General features: G+C 36.6%; 2 protein-coding genes across 3 annotated transcripts; both read left to right on the top strand.

Annotated features, from left to right (window-relative positions):
- The first annotated feature begins 512 nt into the window (after window positions 1-512).
- LOC139967672 (DNA helicase B-like) lies at window positions 513-14203 on the top strand. Of its 2 annotated transcripts, XM_071971661.1 has the most exons (9): window positions 513-667; window positions 2855-3111; window positions 3721-4107; window positions 5861-6072; window positions 6821-8051; window positions 8733-8817; window positions 10158-10779; window positions 11048-11197; window positions 12389-14203. In XM_071971661.1, the coding sequence occupies exons 2-9, from the start codon at window positions 2904-2906 to the stop codon at window positions 13094-13096; spliced, it is 3603 nt and encodes a 1200-aa protein (XP_071827762.1). In that variant the 5' UTR covers window positions 513-667; window positions 2855-2903; the 3' UTR covers window positions 13097-14203. The 2 variants fall into 2 exon arrangements, with proteins under 2 accessions (XP_071827762.1, XP_071827763.1); XM_071971662.1 differs by lacking the exon at window positions 513-667 and having other exon boundaries at window positions 3009-3144.
- A 2129-nt stretch (window positions 14204-16332) lies between these two features.
- On the top strand, window positions 16333-20666 carry LOC139967678 (ficolin-1-like). The gene is made up of 5 exons (XM_071971677.1): window positions 16333-16548; window positions 17637-17679; window positions 18372-18517; window positions 19331-19592; window positions 19904-20666. Exons 1-5 carry the CDS (start codon window positions 16498-16500, stop codon window positions 20149-20151), a joined length of 750 nt encoding a protein of 249 aa, XP_071827778.1. The 5' UTR covers window positions 16333-16497; the 3' UTR covers window positions 20152-20666.
- Window positions 20667-20681: the final 15 nt, after the last annotated feature.

The raw sequence follows: 20681 nt of genomic DNA, 5'->3' as shown, positions 1-20681 counted from the left end.
ATTCATGATGAGCTTAATTGGTATTGGTAAGTGGCCCTTCCAATCCGGAGGACACGGATCGACGTCCCTGTACAACACGACAGGGAATTTTTATACTTCAATTCGAACTTTCGAGTATTTTATCCCAAAATTTCCACGATATTTGTAAATCATATAAACATTATTATAGGTATAATACAGTGCAAGTTAACTGCCCGCCCCCCCCCCCCCCCCGTACACACACACACATTTGTGAATTCTTAGAAAAGGCCCTGCCCGGCATTGTAACACCACTGAAAGTGTGCAACGTTTGTTCATGAATTATAAATCTCTTACAGAAATTCAAATTTTCTGACAAAAGCCTTCCATATTATTATTGCGATTGAGAAAGCACGACACATTGTTCACAGTGTGTCGCAACTATGGATTTTTTCGGCCACCGTATCTAATATCTGCGGGGATTTTTTATGTACTATATTTAACTTTCACTTAACCAGGGAGCTGCTACTCTAACAGCAGCTCCCTGACTTAACTATGCGATAAGAGGCTAGAGTTCACTAGACATTTATCACTCCTTGCAGAAGAGGAGCCTATTGAAACCGCAACGATCATAACGATGCCACAAGCAAGTGATTATCGCAGTGCCCTATTTTGACCTATTCGGACAGGACGCATCGGGTAAAATTTGGTAAGTTTAAGGTGGAATAAACTAAGGGATTCAGTCTATTTGGTCAAGATAAAGTACACGATCGTGACTGCTAAATATGGAGTCAAATGTCGACACCAAGTTCTAGTCTAACAGAGTACAAAAGTAACATATATGTAGGCCAAACGAATGAAACGATAGGCTTAAATTAATTACACTTTGGCCTACGCCAAATTACACTGGAATGCTAGGCTACAGAAAGTAAGGCCTACCCAATTTGAACAGTACATTGCGTATCTAAAGGAATAGGTGAATAGGTTCATGATAATAAGGGGATAATCATAGACAGTACTAGCCATGCAGTTTGTTGCAACTTACATGTATCTAGCGTCATACTTCATTGTGTTACATATTGTACTTTTCATTCAACTGCTCAGTAATGTTGACGAAGGTCCCAGGGAGACCGAAAATTCCAATATATTTTCTAAAACTTTACTCCTTAGTTTACAAATTATGAGTCATATCTTATTTCTTTGGTTTTTTTTCTAATAATATATAAATATATATATATATATACAGACTTTCCAACATTGAGGAAAATTTATGAGTGTCATCAGCTCGTGTCAGATTTAACTAATTACTCTCTTGACGTGTGTGTGGTGAGATATTGTCCCGTTTTGCGGATGTGTCACCGTAACGAAGACGAAGAGCGGCAGTGGGGGAGGGGTCTAAGGGGAGGGGGTGTCCCCCTGTCGTATATTTCACTGCCAAGATGCAAAATGGTGCATTCTTTTTCAGTTTCTCTGAGTAATTTTATATTGAGAATTTCATCATACATATATTATTGAACTCAACAAGCATGACATGTCTCAACAAAGACTTTTCTTGAATCGATGAAAGTAATCACTTGCCAACATAATTGAACATTTAAAAAATTGAAGCGCACTTCTCAAACTCTAGTACTAACACCTCTCCCACCCAGCGTTTTCCTCCACCATGGCAAGCGCACTACTCTTGTAAGTGTAAGTACTCAAAGTTGCTTTGTGTTGTAGAGGTAGGCCTATGTAGCCTTATAAGCATCTTTCAGGACGGTTTTTTCGGAGATTGTTTGTGGATTGCATGTGATCAAGTGCACATACAGTAGGGTGTGAAGGGCTGGAAATGTGTCACACGCAAAATGCATGTGAGTTGGAATGTCATATGTATATATATATTTATATATATATATATATATATATATATATATATATATATATATATATATATATATATATATATATATATTTATATATATATATATGGGTCATTCCGTGTCAAATCACGGATGGCTGTTGCTGCACCCTCTCCAAAATATTTTTTGTATGATTGGACCACCATGAAATAAGCATATTCTGAAAATTTCAGTTGCATTGCTTTACAATTGGCCGATATATCACACCTTGAAATTCCACAATTTGTCGTCACTGTGGCATTTTGGCATTTTCTTGACTTTTGAAGTCTCATTTCTCAGCAATTTAACATTCTACTACCTTTTTATTACAGATGCTTATAGAGTCTATCCCATAGAACAGGAAAATAAAAAATTAGGCTACAAAAATATTGTCTTGTGGAGTTAGGTCAACTTAAAAGTGTCAAAATATTCAATTTTTGTCCTTTTCACTAAAAAAATGTGCTATTTTTAGTGATGAATTGCTCCTAAACCATTGCTTCAGGGTACTTGATTCTTTCAGAGGTTATTATGTCTAGTACAAACAATACATAATAATAATTACAATGCTTTCCTATAATAAATTTGCAAATTGTGCAACTCTAAAATTTGCTATAACATGCTGCGATTCCGCATGAGGTAGGGGTTTGATGCCAATTTTTTACCAAAGTAACCATGTGAGAGCTGTCAGGGTTTTATACTTTAATTAATTAATAAGTATTTTCTCTGTTCTTGATATTCCAACACTAGGATTTCAATTATATACCAAGTTCGAATCCCAGTGAAGGCTGGAAGTTTTTTCACTGCTCTAGATTTTCCTCAATACAATTTCAATATTATATATATATATATATATATATATATATATATATATATATATATATATATATATATCTATAGATATATATATATAGATATATATATATATTGTATATATTTTTTAATTGGAGCTCTTATTAATATATATATATATATAAATGTAAAATATATTTCTAACAGATGTTCCTTTGTTCTTTTTATAGGTGAATATCTTCTACTCTGGTGTTGGTCTAGTAAAGTCATTTAATCAGGATGAATGAGTCATTGCAAACAATTTGTGGGTCTATCATCTGCATTGTCCAGAAAGAATCCAAAGTTTCGGAAGCTGAATGTCATCAGTCGGGTGATGATGCTGATGACGAGGAAGAACTTGAAGATGATTTCATGGAAATGGATGATATCAGAGCTGTTGAAAATGGTGCCTTCCAGTCAAAGTCACAACTTGTCTCTGGAAGGGAAGGTACTGTAAACTGAAATATGGCTAGTGCTCAAAGTAAATATAAAATTTTTTTTTTTAGCCAAAACATGAGATACCTCTTAGTTGTTTGTTTTTTACCTTCAAATAGCAGATGAAACATTTTCTGGATCTTAAATGGTTACATGTAGCAACTAGTAAATGGTCACGCCAAAAAAAAAAACACTTCAGTTGAAGACTAAAATGTAACCAGAGTGTTATCTCTGATCAAATAAAGAAAGAAAAAAACTGTTCTTTACCTTCCTAGATGTATAAATTACCCTTTATCATAGTAGGATCTACTATCAGATACCATTTCGTAAGTGTACTGTTATCTGACACAGCAGTGGTCTTTGTTTTCCTATCACCTTTGAAGTTTTTTTCTTGAATAAATTGAGGATCTGACAGTCAACGGTCTCTTGTGTTAACTACTCAGTCGAAATCGTTTCGATTGATGGACCAAACTTTATAAATATTACTCTATGTCTTGCATATTAAACCTGCACAGTTTGTAGTTCTCTGTTTTAAAGGTTTTGTAATATATGGAATTAAAACTTTCATCCTGAGTCACCGCATTATAAAGTAGACTGAGACATTTCTTCTGTTTTCAAACAGTTGACTTTTATGACCAAATTGCCAAGAAGAGGATAACCATCATCGGGCCATTCCTATTTACGGATTCCTGGTGGGAGATTGAAGCAAATATCAACTCAAAGACAAAGAAAGTGAAGGACGTTCCAAAGTACAGAATAAAGAAGACATGGGACATACCGATGATATCTCAGTATGTACAAAAGCTAATGACTAGTGAAAACCAACAACCTTTCCAGAGCATCATAGATGTCATTGTAAGGGTGTCCAAGAAAGACGATGAAAGCCGCAAGATATTTTTGACTGTTGAACAAGTTTTGGAGTTACCACAGTCTTTGAAACAGATGGTGTGTAAAACAGACCAAGAGTTCTCTGCGGTTGAATTATTCTCGCAGTACTCCTCCAGATCAGGTATGTACAGTTGTTAGTAGGATAGACTGCAAATGTGTGTGGTCAAATAAAAATCATCATCTTTTAAATGATTTGTGTGCAACAAACAGGCTATAGAGATAAAAGTTTGAAATGGGGGGTGAATTCAAATATTAATGAGGGTAATTTTGGTGGCAGAAGTTTGCTTTGAATTTCACACATGTCATTATGATGCTGAAAATGTCTTTCTTATTGTGTTTAATCTTAATCCAGAGTTTATGAATCTTAACACCCCCCTACCCCTCACCCACATAAATTGATAACCAATGCAACCCTTGCCAATGCCTTGCAGTTAAATTAGTTTGGTAGCTAAGCAAACGTTCATATCGGTTTGCCCGTATTTATAATGGAATGCGTAGCGAGGCTTTGAATTGAAGATTCCTTATTTCCTAAAATGTTAATAATACTGCAACACTGATGCCGTCATCATTGCTTTTTTGAATTTGCCAGAAACTGTAGGGATGGAGAATTACACCACAAGTTTGTGCCAGTATATTCAACACAATTTAAAAAAAACAGCTCTGAAAAATGTTTGTTATTTTTCAATTTCTTTGTATTTTATTGTTGTCTGATATCATGAAATATAAATGGCATGCAGTTGTGTTAATGAAGAAACAGCAGATGGTGACCATATCTTGTTTGTCTAGCAATTTATCTGAATGTTTATTCATTGCTCAATCCATTTAAAGCAGCATTTTGCGTCCTTTTCTATGATTTTTCTCAACCTCACTGACTCCACTATGCCCTAACTACATACATAACTAGCTTATCTATTTAAATCTTACTTCACATGGTGGCATAAAAGTCGAAAAATTTGCAACTTTCAACTTTGTTTTTCTCCAAGATATTTACTGTTAGAACCCAATAAACCTCGCCCATAATATGAATATTTAAACACTACGAAACGTCATCGACCAATACAACACCATGCTTGATTCGTGTACAGTTTATATTGCAGTTGTACCAGGGAGTTCCATTACATCTCCCTGGTTGTACCAACGCAAAGTCTTGAATCTATTTTTAGCAACGGCTCACAACTAAACCTGCATCTCTGATTGGTTGAATTCAAACTAGTGGGTTTGGCGGAACTGTATGCGATTAATTTTAACTGTAGAATCTGTCGAGGACACTCTTCTCATTATCTGCAAATATCCTTAATTACTCGCCAAGTAACATTGTTGGCAAGAAAAAAACTTGGCTAATATCTTAGTTTGCTGTTTTGTGATTGATACATGTAAAAAAATGGATGGACATGTCAAAAAAGTAGAAAACGGCGACCAAACGCAAAATGCTGCTTTAAAGGCATTGAAGACTCGCCCCAAACTGCATGCAGCGCTCTGAAAAAGTTAACTTTTCGTTGCTGGCAAGTGAAGTTTTTCTTCTTGTCGCTACTAAATGCAGACAGTAATGAAATGTGTTATCTTTTATCTAGGACTGAGATGTCCATCGCTGCTATGTACACTGTGTTGTGGGTATTGACCGTAACTGTATGTACTGACTGTACACTAGTGTCTAATTACCAACGGTAGCAAGCTGTGTGTTTATTTTCTGGGATCGATGGTGGTGTCTAACACTTCTGTTACACCTAATTCGAAACTAGGTCAGATTACCTGCATGAGACATTTCTTTGTGCGCGAGTCTTCACACCCTTTAAGGGTTTCTTGCCTTCTAAGCTGATGGCTTTTAGGATATTACTACTGTATATCTAAACTATGTGGTCTTTCTTTGCTGGCAGACCACACAAAGTTGATCAAACGGGCAACAGATTATCCTCGGTTATTCTGGACTCTGCCATCTATCCTACCCAAGAAGGCTTTCAGCATCTTAACTCATAATTTTAATTTAAAGCCTCAGAAGGAGAAAAGGGAAATGTCTAATAATGGACCAAACTTTGAAGCGTTGAGTGAAGCTGTGGAGAAAACCCCTTGGGAATTTGCATTTAGCTATGTGAGTACTAGCCATAAAGGATAATAAAAATCCTGTTTCTTAGTATTTTGGAAGAAAAGTTTTACAGGAGGAGGAGGAGGGAGGTGTTATTTGGATTATCTTGCTATTGAAATCTTTCATCATTTATGGTCCGTATAATGTCCAGATTGTACACGAATGTTATCCATTTCATGTGAATAAATTTACTTAAACTGACATTGCCAGTGTGCCACGTTTTTATAGAAAACAACAATATTTAATGGTTTTTTTAGTGTCACATGTAAATTTCTGTGACTTACGATTCTTTAATTGCTAGCTCAAACTTGCCTGAGAGGAAAGAACAAAACATTAGAATAGCTGGGAGAGATATTTTGAAAAGATTTATGAAACTGTTCCAGGCATTTTTGTTTTTCTGCTTTTTTCTTTTTTTCTCTTTTGTATGTGTGATTTTTGCTACCTTACTTACATAACATGGACTAAGAGATCCACGTTATGTGGAAATGTTTATTTTTAAAATTTTTATATAGTAATTGTCACATCATAAGAGAGAGAGAAAATAAGGCAAAAGGTTCTTCTGTTGGAAAGATGCCTTCTCTTGGTTCTTTTGTGATCTTTTCATAGAAGACACTTTAATTATATGATTATATGATGTTTTTTTAAAGTAAAACATGTCAACATGATGTGTTTAATGACTAAAAACAGTCAACAGTCACAAGGTGTTAAAGGAGATATTAATGCATCTTATTATGTTATTGGTATATCTTGACAGGTTCTCCACCGCAAGTACAATGTTAGTGGTTGTGAAGCCAGGCTAAACGATCTTAAACGGTCCGGTGTCTTCTTAAAATTGGACAAAGTTATGCAGGACAACCTTACTGTGTATGACAAGTTGAAGACCTACTGCAGAAGAAATGGACACACATTTATTCATTGTCCCGGCAAGAAAAACTTGACTCGTCTCGTTCAGCATAAATGTAAAGACAGAGGCAAGACGCAGATGTTTCTCTGCCGTGACACCGTCAGGGCAGCAAGGTGCGAACCACGACACAACACATCGACATCAAAAGATTTGCCGTCGCTCTATCTCTGGCGCTACTGGGATGCTGAAAAGAAAGTTGCCAAATATATGAAACAGATTATAACCGGTGAAGATAGGTCACATGACGGGATGTATCTTCCAAAGTTAGATGCCGAAGACTGGGAGGGGTTAGATGATAGCCAGAAAACAGCTGTAGAATATATCCGCTCCAAACCGTTGACAATACTGTCGGGTATGGGTGGCTGTGGGAAGACGACTGTGATTGCAAAACTGGTAACAACATACTTCCAGCACCGTAAACTTGAGCAGGAAAGGAAATTGTTGCCTGATGGTAGCTCTGAAGAGCTAGAACGGAAATTGTTACCTAATGTCAGCTCTGAAGAGCTAGATAGGAAATTGTCGCCTGACGATATCTCTGAAGAGCCAGAAATTCTGCTCACAGCACCAACTGGTAAGGCTGCTTCTCTTCTGGGTAAGAAGTGTGACCTATCATCTCATACCATTCATAGTGTCATATACAGTCACATGGTCTGGAAGAAAACAGTCAAATATGAGTACAGTGAGGCAAAATGGAAATTTGCCTCCACTGAAATGCTAGTAGTTGATGAGTGCAGCATGGTTGCCGTGACAATCATTGCGAGGTTGCTCGAAATCCTGCTCAAAGATTCCCGTCTCTGTAAGGTAGTACTGGTCGGAGACATTCGGCAGCTGCCGTCCATAGAGCCCGGAAATTTCTTCGAAGACACGTTTAAAATAGCCGAAGAACAAGGCTTGGGCGTAGACTTGAAAACGAATCACCGCGTCGACGAAGGGGGGAAAAGTATCGTGAAGAATGCCAAGAGAATCAGTAGGATGAAAATGCCAAAGTTTGACGAAGAGACATACACACTGCCGAAAGAAAGTGGCTGTCGTTTTCATCTTTTGAGAATTGATTCAGATGTGCGTGATGTCAAGGAGGAGGGTAAGTTTGTTTGGTGTAGTCAATTTAATTATAATGTCAGAGCAAATGTGTACAATGTTGAGAAAGTCAGCTACTTTTGAAAGTAAACATAGACCAGCCTGACCCATAGACCTAGGTGTTTATGACAGATGTATGTATGCGTGTATGTATGTGTGGGTGTATAAGCGTGTACATGTATGCGTGTATGTGTTTATTTAAGCGTGTGTGTATGTATGTATGTAGACATAGCAATTTTGTATGTAAGAAACTGTTGAAGCTAATTACCAGCTAAATTGCCATTTTGATTTTGATAGTGAAAGGCCATTTGAAATCAAAATTAATAAGTCTGAAAACTTTTGCAACGGAATTAATTCTTTCAAGTCATCATTCAAGGAATCAGAACAGTGTGGATAAAATATACCCTAAATTGAATATATTAAAAAATATACAAAAACAGTATACACAGGATGTGACTACTAGTTCCAAAGGCTTTCTCGTTTAACATTGATAGCTGAATAAACTATCCTGTACAGTGTACAGAAAGTTCATTCAGTTTTCATATTTTCCCATTTTCCTGCCCACCCAACCACTCATCTCTCCCATAACTTCTTAACATCTCCAGCACCATTTAGACAGTAAGTGAGATGTTAATAATGTTATTTAATTGTTATTCTTTTCTTTTCCCATTTATCTCTTCCATAGCTTTGTCTCGTCTCCAGGATCTTCTAGACAGTAAATGGGAGGGCATTAAAGACGATGCTACCTCGCAGATAATAACCTTCACGAGGTATGTCAATGTTTAGTTCCTACATGCTGAAGGCATCAGGGACAGTTTTTATCATGTGTGTTTGTGTGTGTGTATGTGTGATGCTTGTAAGCATGTAATCTAAAGAACTGTAACTTGCAAGCCTTTAAAGGTGGTATTTGCTTAAATGAACGATACCCCTATGACCGCAGTTATGGTTATGAAAACCAAAGAACTTGATCCACTCTCCACCCACAGTCCCCCACACATCGTGACTGTTTGACCGTATATATGATCAACAAGTGAGCATCACCAGTCCATTGGAAAGGGAATAGATGTTACACATGATCAGGTTAAAGTGTTTTGAGTGTCCTACAGTGTACCCTTTAAACATGATCACAACATCTTGGCCAAAAGGCAGAGAAGAAATACAACATATGAGCGGGTGGGAATTAAAAAGTGAAAAACGAAAACACTGTTATACCAGTTTGTATTGACTACATATTTGGGATAGGTATATTGGTAGTTTGTGTCAGTCCAGCTGTTCAGTTCGGCTGAATAAAGATTCATCAGTGCCATGGCCAAATGAGATTTTTGCTATAGTTTAACTAGTTGGTAAGCACAAAAGTCTCAAGAACTGTAACATTGGTTTGAGTTGATTCTTGCCACAATGATATCCAAGTCTCAGTTCCAGTGGTGATATCTATCAATTTGGTAAAGATAGCATGCATGTTAATGAGTGGGGAACCACTTAAAATGAGAAACTTAAGAATGCTGTTTCTACAAAACAGAATTGTTTAATCAAATGATCGTGTTCATGGGTGTTATGGGGTAGGTGGGTGGGGGTAGGTGCAACTATTATGTACCATATTTTACGTAGCGTACTATATTGGTCATCTTCAATCTGAATAATTTGGTGTTGCAATATTGACTTCGCTGTAAGCACGTTTAAGCACTTTGGGTGGTAGAGGGAGAAGGGTCATGGGCATTGACCAGAGAGGTATGGACAAAGAGGACGCACAGTGTCCAAAGGTTACCAATTCATTCTAGGCATGATAGAACTATACTGCTGAGGTTGTGAGGAGACAGGTAAGCTTGTCATCTTCATTGGGCATAAGTTAGCGTTTAAGATCTGTGTAGCGTTTTTGAAGTCTCTGAGTTATTTTCTCTCATTGAATACCATAGTTCCTGTGTAGAAAATGGCTATACATCTTCACACTTGTATAACACGTCACCATTCAGCAATGCGATACTGGATAAATAGTTCTCTGATAAAAGCTTTATGAAAGCAACTGTTTAAGAATAAACCTATACTATCTCCAGTTTATGTGCAGTACAAACATTATGTGGATTACAAACACACATGTATATTCATTTACCAGAAAATTGGTGACAACTGTTAATGACATATGTTGTAATCACTACAACGGTCACTACCCTCATCAGAACGGGAAGCTGATATTTCAACCGAACGATAAAATCTGCTGTCGTAAGAACTGCTTGGTCCCCAAGTCTCATCTTCCGGAAGGGAAAAAATGTGAAGCTAATAAGACTGCCACTACTGAAATTTCTACAACCGAGAAAAAGAAGGAGAGATTTGATGGAGCAGAAGCAGCTCGGATGTTTTGTGATCTTGAAGATGATCCAGATACGACTGGAATGGATGATCCTGGAGACTGGAGTCAAGAACAAGATAACAACAATTGGACAGATATAAGGGATTATCCTCAGATCATAGAGGGAGACATTCAGAGTAGAAGGAACCAGGAACCAATCACAGATGATTTGGACAGTGAAATGACCCAAGCACTCAAGAGAACGATCAAGGATGAGGATGGAGCAAATCCTAATGACGATCAGAAAGTTGAAACTGGAAGGTGGAAGGTGGAAGGAGCTAATGGCGACGCAGATTCAAATGTTGTGTTCAAGACGAATCAGGGGTTGGGAGACAAAGATGATGACAGCATAAAGTTACGTAATGGAGAGATATTCAAAATAAAGAAGGTAAGTGAATAGTACCACCACCTGAAAAGTTTGATAATTTAGAGAAAATGAATGATCTTATACTTGACTCCTCTTTTACCTGTCTCCTATCTACACTTTAGCACTGCGTCCCATCTGACCCTACTACAGGGTCAATGCCCACTTCATTTTCCATTCAAATGTACCATTCTCCTTTTCTTTTGTTCAGTACTTTATGAATCGTTTTAAGAAGTGAAGAATCACCTCCCTAAAGCTGCAACTTTTCATCAATGATTTTAAATCTTTGTAGATGCATGGCATTCAAGGAAATAAGGAATCTAAAAAGGAGATAGCTGAGCTGGATGATCTAGATGATAGGCTGATGACAGTCGATTTTACTAGTTTCTGTAAACTGGGAAAAGCACAGCATGCCTGGTGTAGGACTATCCATACATACCAGGTAATTAAATTTCTACTTGTATATATCTATATATATATATATCTATATATATCTATATATATATCAATCTATATATATATATATATATATATATATATATATATCAATCTATATATATATATATATATATATATATATATATAAATGAAAATCGTAATGAGTTGGAAAATCAAGAACAGTGAAAAAACTTTCAGCCTCCACCGGGATTCGAACCACGGGCCTCCCGCTCTGTACGCGGACACCCTAACCACTAGGCTATGGACGCTGATTGTATGTCCAGAGGTTCGAAACCGGTAAGGAATATATAAATATATATATATATATATATATATATATATATGTTTTATATTTATATATATATATATATATATATATATATATATATATATATATAAAACATATATATATATATATATATATATATATAAAACATATATATATATATAAAATATATATATATATATATATAAAACATATATATATATGTATATATATAGTTTGAGTGGGGGGAAGGGGGGCAATAGTCTGTTGTTCTTCATTTCCACCCTGTATCAACCAAGGAGATTATATTATCTAGAACAGTCAGTCAAAATATGCAATTCATTTATACCATTACAATTCACCTATTCTGCTTATTCAGCTTTTGCAATGACTTTGTGAGGAGGAGGACTTGTTTCTTCTTATTGCATGGTTGACTTTTAAGAGAGTAAAAAGAAGTACATAATAGAAGCAAGATTGTAAATACTTGCAATACTAGCCGTCATTAGAAAATTTGGTTGTCTTTGTTGATTTTCACTAATTGATGCCAATTTAAATATTGCTTGGGTTCAACTGATGGCCTCATCGGCTTCCCTCCCTACCTCCCCTTTCCCCCAAACTTCCCCTTTCCCACAAACTCCCCCTTTCTCACAAACTTTCAATAGCCTGTGAAATCATCTGTAAATTTGCTGCTTATTCATTTTTTTATACCTGAATTAGTTACCTCCGGGAGTGTACGGTGAGCTTGACCTGGGATGTCAAGATAGTTACACTACTCATGGGTCTACATTAATGATTTAGCAACCAGGATATTAACTGTACATATACAACATTGTAGGATTAAATAATTATAGATTAAAATGTTTAAATCAAACATGAGTCAATCAGCAGCCTTTGACCTAACAACTCCCAATTGTGTATCTTTTCTTAAAGGGGTCAGAGGTTAAAACTGTAATCTATCTGATGTCAGGATGTACAACAGAATCGTGGAAGCATGTGTACACTGCCGTGACCCGAGGTCGAGAAGAAGTGGTGGTGATCGGTTCGAGAGAAGATCTGAGAAAAGCTGTCAAGACCGACTACAAGAGAAACACTGGTCTAACAGTGTTTCTCAGGAAAGCTCTGGCAGCGGAAAGTGCGGGAAGTCCTGGCCCTGCTTCAAGTCCTGGCCCTACTTCCAGTCCTTACCTTGCTTCCAGTCCTGGCTCTGCTACCAGTCCTGGCCCTGCTTCCAGTCCTGGCCCTGCTTCCAGTCCTTACCTTGCTTCCAGTCCTGGCCCTGCTTCCAGTCCTGGCCCTGCTTCCAGTCCTGGCCCTGCTTCCAGTCCTGGCCTTACTTCCAGTCCTGGCCCTGCTTCCAGTCCTTACCTTGCTTCCAGTCCTGGCTCTGCTACCAGTCCTGGCCCTGCTTCCACTCCTGGTCCTGCTTCCAGTCCTTACCCTGCTTCCAGTCCTGGCCCTGCTTCCAGTCCTTACCTTGCTTCCAGTCCTGGCCTTACTTCCAGTCCTGGCCCTGCTTCGAGACCTGGTTCAGAACATGAAAGACCGACTCTGCTATCACCGAAGGGCAAAGGCGTACGCAAGCGACTAGGTGATAAATTAAACAAGGAATATGTCAACTACAAATCTCCAAAGACATAAATTAGAAACTATGCTCCCAAGACACCTATCGTTATAAGGCAGCCACATTCACAGACAAAGCCAGAGCTACACTCTGTTTTTATTCATCATTCATGTTTTGTATATTGCATAATAAATAATCATGTTGTACTAAACAGAAGTTTTTCATTTTGTTAAAGTTAGCTTAATTGGGCTGATCTAATTAAACATAAATCATGAACACTAACAACAATAATAATTAATAACTGTGTGAGAAATAATACATGGCTTGAGCACAGAAAACTATTGGCTAGGATTAAGATGAGATTAGATGGGATTAAGATTAAGCCTAAATGGGATCGAAGCAGTGATATGTTCTTCTTTTGTGAAGATTATAAAGAACTGTTGTGATGGAAGATTGGGAATAAGTATTCCAATGTTCAATTTTTTATATTCTTTTTAAATTAAAAACAGTAAAGAAATATAAGGGGTAGTACATATTTTTATGAAGTTTGTAACATTAATCAAAGATGAGAAATATGATTTTTTCTCTTATGTATTATGATATCTACAAAATCACGCAAAGATTAAGTTATCATGGTGTGTCGTTTTGATATATGGTTATAAAGTAGTGAACAAGTAAATAAATATAGCTGCTTTTGTATAAATTTTGAAATCTTAACCAATGCAGAAAGAATAGTTACATATTTCTTTATATGTTTGTCATATCTAGGAAATCACCCATAGATAACCTGTGTTTTCATATTTAGTATAAAAATGTATGTAATCGAAAGTTTTTCTGTTGCAGAATTAATTATGCTGTATATTTCTGGTGGACCTAGATGATAAGATAAGGCTTGATATTGTAAAATGATGAAGTCTGATGAAATTTGCACCTGGCAACAGCAGTGAGTGATGCCATCATGCTTAAATGACTTACTTTAGAATTTAGAAACCAATGTTTTATCTATATAATATAGACACATAATGATGTTATCAATGCCTCCAGTTCAGGTGATTTTAAGCTTAAAATATTGTCGTCACATTTTACTGTAATTCTCAAGCCAACTAAACGGCATATGCCCATTGGCGATCATTGTAACTGTGCAATAATTGTTATATGCAATACAATTTTCTTGTGTAAAAATACCAGCGTGTTTTAGAGCTTATTTTGATATTATATTTCTGGCACAATGAGATATTGTCATGAGACACAGTCAGCATTACCATTGTCCACCAAGAAACGTGGATCTTTCATATATAAATGTGGATAACTAATTCACCGAAAGAAAGACGGGTTGGCATGAGGGGGGGGGGGGGGGGTGAGTTAACTTAAAGCATTGGGTATAATGTTGTCCTGTTTGTATCATGTATAGAAGTATTACACAGGTGATAGTAAACAGTTTGTCATATAGGAACAATATGTTCTGTGTAAGAAAACTTATACAAGCAATTTGGTGAGACCACACAAGTGAATGAAATAAGGTTACTTATGTTGGAAAATATTTACAACAGCCACAGCAAAAAGGACAGCAGCTCAGAAACATCAAATCCTAATTTGCAATGCATGAAATATTGTGTAATGCAAGTCCATACTGATACTTTACGAGAGACCAACCCACAGACAGACATATACAGACCTTTCCAATCCTTTAGAACAGGCGTATATATCTGGGACTGAACCCCCACCCTCCCGCCACTGGCAGACATAATATTCCAAAAAAGTCTACAGAGCTTAAATATGTATATGTGTCACAACTAAACAGTCTAAAATTCAAACCATAGTTCCATTCTAAGCAACCATGATTCTCTATGACACTAAAGTTGGTGATGTTAGCTGTTCGGCAGTCTATACAGTGAGTGATATGCGCATAAATTGCAGATTTGTCAGATAAGTGCTCCTTGACCCTTGTAGCCAGATGTCTTTTAGTCTTACAGCGGCTATACAGACTTTGAAATTAAAATTAAGGAGGCACTGTACATCAAGAAACTCAAACCCGTTTTAAACAATCAACTATTTCAACATGGATCGTCATATATACTCAACTTATTTTAGAACCTCCTATATCTTTGAACATGGATAGTCAACATTAATACTACAACTTTCGTATGCACTAAAGTCTATACATAAGTGACTATATTGTTATCTATTTCCTGACGAGGAAGATGGGAAATCTTCGAAAACGTTTGAATATACACTACCATGACTTTCATCAACTGTTTCGTTTTATTTTGCTCGTTTATATGGTTCTACAAATGTAAAACTCTTCCTAAACTATATATATATATATATATATATATATATATATATATATATATATATATATATATATATATATATATATATATATATATATATATATTATATATAGCTATATATATATATATGGCTTATTTACAAAATAGAATGCAATAATGAAAAATATATGTTAATATTATTTATCTTTATCTGGCCCAAAAGTTATACAAATCAAGTTCTTAGCTTAAGGTAAAATATATTCAAAATATCGAATAATTATCACTGTCCGTTTGTAAGCACAGCTATTATTTCAATCTAAAATGATTGGTGCTTGAATCTGACAATCTACACAGAATAACCACTCTTTATAGACAAGGCAAGTCGTAAATAAGAAATGAATGTGTAGCAAGTGATATGACAGCTATATAGTAAATAAATAACGAATAACACTCCAGAGAAGCACTCTGTAAAATCATAACACTTGGGTAATACGCTCTCAATAATGACAGTTATACAAAGCCAATTTATACGCATTCACACACCAGTAGAATCCCTGTGGTCGAGAGGTACGGTCTTCGGTCTGTGACACAAGATCCGGGGTTTGATTCCTTCCTTCGCCTGATGAGTCCCAATAGGACAAAACCAGGAAGGAATCTAGGATTTGATAAAGGAGGCGGTGTTGCACTCTGGTCACTATAGGCGAAACCCATGTGGAGCGATGGGGTCTTCCACAGAAAAAAAAAACCCAAAACATAAACCTTTGAAGCAAGGTCTTATTTTTTCTGCGGGTTTGAAACAAAGAAACTCGATAACAGAACTTTGAAGAAACCAATGAAAACAGGTCAAGGACAAGGTCTAAAAATATTGATACTAAGTTATTGAATTCATCATATTTCTTTTAGTGTTATAGTGTATCAGATGTCATTTATGGATCTACAAGCATTGTGGGATACGTTTACAGTGCTAAGAGCATCAAATGACATATATCTACTTCCTTTGTATGGATATTGTGTCACTGATTCACGGGTTAGTGACACCTAGCGAAAGGAACTTGAGAACAAATTAGATTGACTAAGGTTATTTATATTTTTTTCTCATTTCTTGATCGGTATAAGATTGAGGAATAGTCACCGTTAATATCATTGTAAACTACATGAGAGCCTGTTTCACAAGACCGTGAAAAAGAAAGAACTCTAAAGTCATTATGGAGATATTTGGACTGGTCTTTATCGGTATCCTGTTTGTTCTTAAGCAGGTAAGACCTTTCGTTTTCATTTAAGTGAACTCAGTCTACTGTCTAGAGCTATTCATGCTGGGGTGCAACATGGGATGGGATTGGGGTAAACACCCCAACTCCTTAGGTCATCATCATTGTTACTCTGCAATGCACGTCATACGCTTAAGGGGTACAAGATGAATGTCATACTTTTACGGTCTCTGTCGAATCTTTAATGCAGAGAAGGGCTACACATTTAATTCTGATCAGTTGGTCGTTTAGTTGCAAATTAGTGTTATAACTAAATAAACGTTAATTGTTGGGCTTCCTATGCTGGAGCCATTTCAATCAGGTCCGGTGCTATATTTCGCCAATTCTAATGGTATATATCATTATCTAATGGTATATATCATTTCAATCAGGTCCGGTGCTATATTTCGCCAATTCTAATGGTATATATCATTATCTAATGGTATATATCATTTCAATCAGGTCCGGTGCTATATTTCGCCAATTCTAATGGTATATATCATTATCTTTCATTATCTTTGATGAAAACCTTATTTTTACTTTATAATATAATATGGAAATATGTAGTCTATAAAGAGCTATCTGTAGTAATCTTGTAAAAAAAAACATATTCCTTTATCTTTAGTAAACTTTCATTATTCTGGTTATAGTTTGTAAACTTATGATGTGGATGAATCTATATATCACAAGAAATTACCATGAAGTCTAGGTTTGGGAGATTCTTAAAAGTGATTACGAGTACTCACTACACTAGGAGCCAGTGTTGCAGTCGAAAGTCCTAATCCTCGGTACTCACGTCTGGTTCCAAGTCATGGCTTTTTTCCTTTTTAAGTCCAAGTTTGAGTCATTTGTGTCCGTGTATTTGAATTTTGAAATATATATATTTAAATATCTGGAAATGCGTGTCCACGGTATCCACAGAGGGTTCATTTGTGGCCCCCTCTCTCTTATCAAAGCCACGTGCCCCAATGCCCATTGACGGATTAGCCCCCTCCCCCCCCCCCACACACACAAACACTGAGACAAACATTGGTCCTCTTCCATCTCCCAGACAGACATATTACCCATATTTATCTTAATTAATGTTTCTCTGGCAGAGTACTGCGGATCATTGTGGGTCATGGCACGGGAGTGATCATGGTAAGTCTATTACATGTTTCCAATAATTATAATAGGCCTATGATGACGAAGATAATAATGAAAAATAACAGCAACTGCAATATACTGATTCTTATGTTAATGTTATCATGTATCTTATATGATAGGTTTCAAAATTTGCCCTGTAAAGTACTTGTGATGTTTATATATATGTTCAGATGATTATTTCTTATTCATATTTTCACAACTTTTCATAAATTGTATCGCCAATTCTTCGACACCGGTGGAATTCCGAATATGGATAATGTGAATCTTGTCATTATAAGCCGCAACGAACCTGCAAAACTTAAAAAACAATTTTCTGTAAAAGACCAGTGTTTTCTCTTCAATAATCCTACTGTAAAATTGCCATAGCAGGCTGTGACATTTGAAATCTTTGCTTCTCTCCTGCAAATACTTCATTGTCTTTACGCCCTCATCAACAAACCCTCATACTTATATATTTATAAAATAATACTAAAAAAATATCCCTGCGGCCTATTTACCTTTACCTGTACAGTTGTAGTAACTTTTTGTTACAAATCTTTCATACAGCCAACCTTGTCTATTAGTCAGAGATGTGATGTACAAATTCTTTCCTTTAATAAGTAAAGAAGTTCGCAAAGGTTTATATTAATGACGTCGCATTAACATTTTGCTTCTTTGGCTGAATACTTTTACTACTTTTTTGCAAGGCGACCATCAACGTTACCCCAAAGACTGTACGGATATCAAAGATAAAGGTGTGTGTAAGAGTGGCGTTTACGCCATCCAACCATCGACCTATCCCGAACCATTCTATGTATACTGTGACATGGACACTGACGGGGGTGGCTGGACGGTAAGACCATCATATAGCTTTTGTGAATCTTACTTCCCTTTCTACCAATTATATCTATCAGCAACAGTCCAATAGCCTCCCAAAATCGGCTCATTAACCACCAATCCGGGGCTCCATATCCTCATGTTGGGAACCGCTGGTCAAACAAAACGTGCTAGGCTGGCAATTATGGATTTCTTGAATGGTTCAGAAGCGTCAATCCTACTGATTTCGCTATTCGCAATAATCTTTTCCATTCTAAATTTCGTTTGGAGGAGAGGAGGGGCAAGGGAGGAAATGGGCATGGATGGAAATGTCACCTGCTATTTTCAGAGGTTAATAATATCTTAAAGGCTGATGCAATACACGCCAATATAGATGTAAAACCCCCCAATAAGTAGAGATCCAGAAGAACCAGGTTTGGAAACGAACAAGGTCAAAAGGACTATAAAAGGTAAATCCGTGATATGAAATTTGTTACCATGACTTAATTCTCATTTGTTACATTTTGATGGTTCCGATACAATTGTTAATCAAGAAGTCTTTTTTAACCATTTAGAAATAGTTTATTCATTTTCCGAGCGAGGAAGCACTAAGTAACCTCACCCCCTCCCCTGCCCCCTCCCCCTGCCCCCTCCTACTGGAACAGACCCTGCAGTGATGCAAGTAATCATCACGACCAAGTATATCATTTCCGGAACGAGCCATGTTCATCAGTTTGTTATTGGCCTCAACAATCGTTACATACGCCATATTGGCTACATATGTATGAAACTTCATGGTAATAACATTTTATATGCAAATGGTATAATATTTGTTGATTTCTTCTGAAAGGTTTTTCAAAAACGTCTTGACGGTTCGGTTGGATTTTTTCGAGGATGGAGTGAATACCGAGAAGGTTTCGGGAACGTCAACTCTGAGTTTTGGATTGGAAACGAGAAACTATTTTATTTGACCGCACAAGGATCATACGAGATGCGGGTTGATGTGGCCGATTTTGATGGAGAAACTCGTTTCGCCAGATACGACTACTTTCGCATTGGAGACGAGGCGAATCTCTATAAACTACTTCTTGGTGGATACAGTGGAACCGCAGGTAAGACCAAGACAAGTTACTAAGCTATACTGTTAACATCCTTAGCATGGACTTCCGCAAAAAGACAAAATGCAAAGAAGGAATGGAAATTTAACCTTGGTTTACAATGAAAAAAAAAATTAACAGGTTAACCGGTTAGCTGCCAAGACTGAACACCATATTTAATAAACGAGAAATATATGTTTTGGTTCTTGTTTATTTACTGTTATGATTGATTTCCCTGCCACTTTCCTCTTTGCGATGTCTAATGTATGAATGACAAATCTTTCTCTCTCTCCCATTCTCTCCGATTTTTCCTTTCCAACATTCAGGTGATTCATTATCTGGGCATAACGGCCAAGCCTTTTCCACCAAAGACTCGGACAACGATACTGCAGACAGTAACTGTGCAGTGGCGTATAGCGGTGCCTGGTGGTATACAGCATGCCACTCCTCAAATCTGAATGGGCTATACCTTGGAGGGGAACACGCTTCCTACGCCAACGGTATGAACTGGTACGAGTGGCGAGGACATCATTACTCCCTCAAGACATCCGAGATGAAGATCCGTCGTCTTTAAAACAACAACAACAACAGCCAGAATAAACACCATCTTTTCTCTCCTTTTTCTTGTTTAGAAATGATATAATGTTGCACAGTTTTCTTTCTAAAAATGTTCTTACATCTTTATTTTAATACTTTTCAGTTCCATGGCAATGATACTAGAAGTAGATTCTACAATGACCTATGTGTTAAATTTTAGGTACTATTTACATACTGTATATTTGTCTCAAAAAAGTGACAGAGAAACATAACATTTCTCCAAACCAGATTACATGAGTAACTGATGGGATAACATTTGATACTCCATATTTTGCTTCCTATAGTTAAGGTATTAACAGTTGCATAGTTCCTTAAAGAACCTTGTGACAACATGGTGAAGCGTCAATGGGTACACAATGTGAAAATTCGTTACATTAGTTCAACTGTAGTTAAAAATTAATATGAAATTTTAAAGATAAATTGAACTTTCTGTTATATTGAGCGTCTGCTCAATAAAACCAAAACACAAATCAATAAAATATTTCTAAATGATGCCTTGCCTTCGGT

Source organism: Apostichopus japonicus, chromosome 5 (assembly GCF_037975245.1).
Source record: "Apostichopus japonicus isolate 1M-3 chromosome 5, ASM3797524v1, whole genome shotgun sequence".
In the NCBI taxonomy this organism is placed as follows: Eukaryota; Metazoa; Echinodermata; class Holothuroidea; order Aspidochirotida; family Stichopodidae; genus Apostichopus; species Apostichopus japonicus.
This window is presented reverse-complemented; position numbering and strand designations above follow the sequence as displayed.

Excerpts from the sequence above, each read along its gene's own strand:
- LOC139967678 (XM_071971677.1), top strand. The coding sequence starts at position 16,498 with ATGGAGATATTTGGACTGGTCTTTATCGGTATCCTGTTTGTTCTTAAG. Across the intron at positions 17,680-18,371 it reads ATGGCACGGGAGTGATCATG|GCGACCATCAACGTTACCCC; the intron begins GTAAGTCTATTA and ends CTTTTTTGCAAG. Across the intron at positions 18,518-19,330 it reads CTGACGGGGGTGGCTGGACG|GTTTTTCAAAAACGTCTTGA; the intron begins GTAAGACCATCA and ends TTCTTCTGAAAG.
- LOC139967672 (XM_071971661.1), top strand. The coding sequence starts at position 2,904 with ATGAATGAGTCATTGCAAACAATTTGTGGGTCTATCATCTGCATTGTC. Across the intron at positions 4,108-5,860 it reads GCAGTACTCCTCCAGATCAG|ACCACACAAAGTTGATCAAA; the intron begins GTATGTACAGTT and ends CTTTGCTGGCAG. Across the intron at positions 11,198-12,388 it reads GGACTATCCATACATACCAG|GGGTCAGAGGTTAAAACTGT; the intron begins GTAATTAAATTT and ends CTTTTCTTAAAG.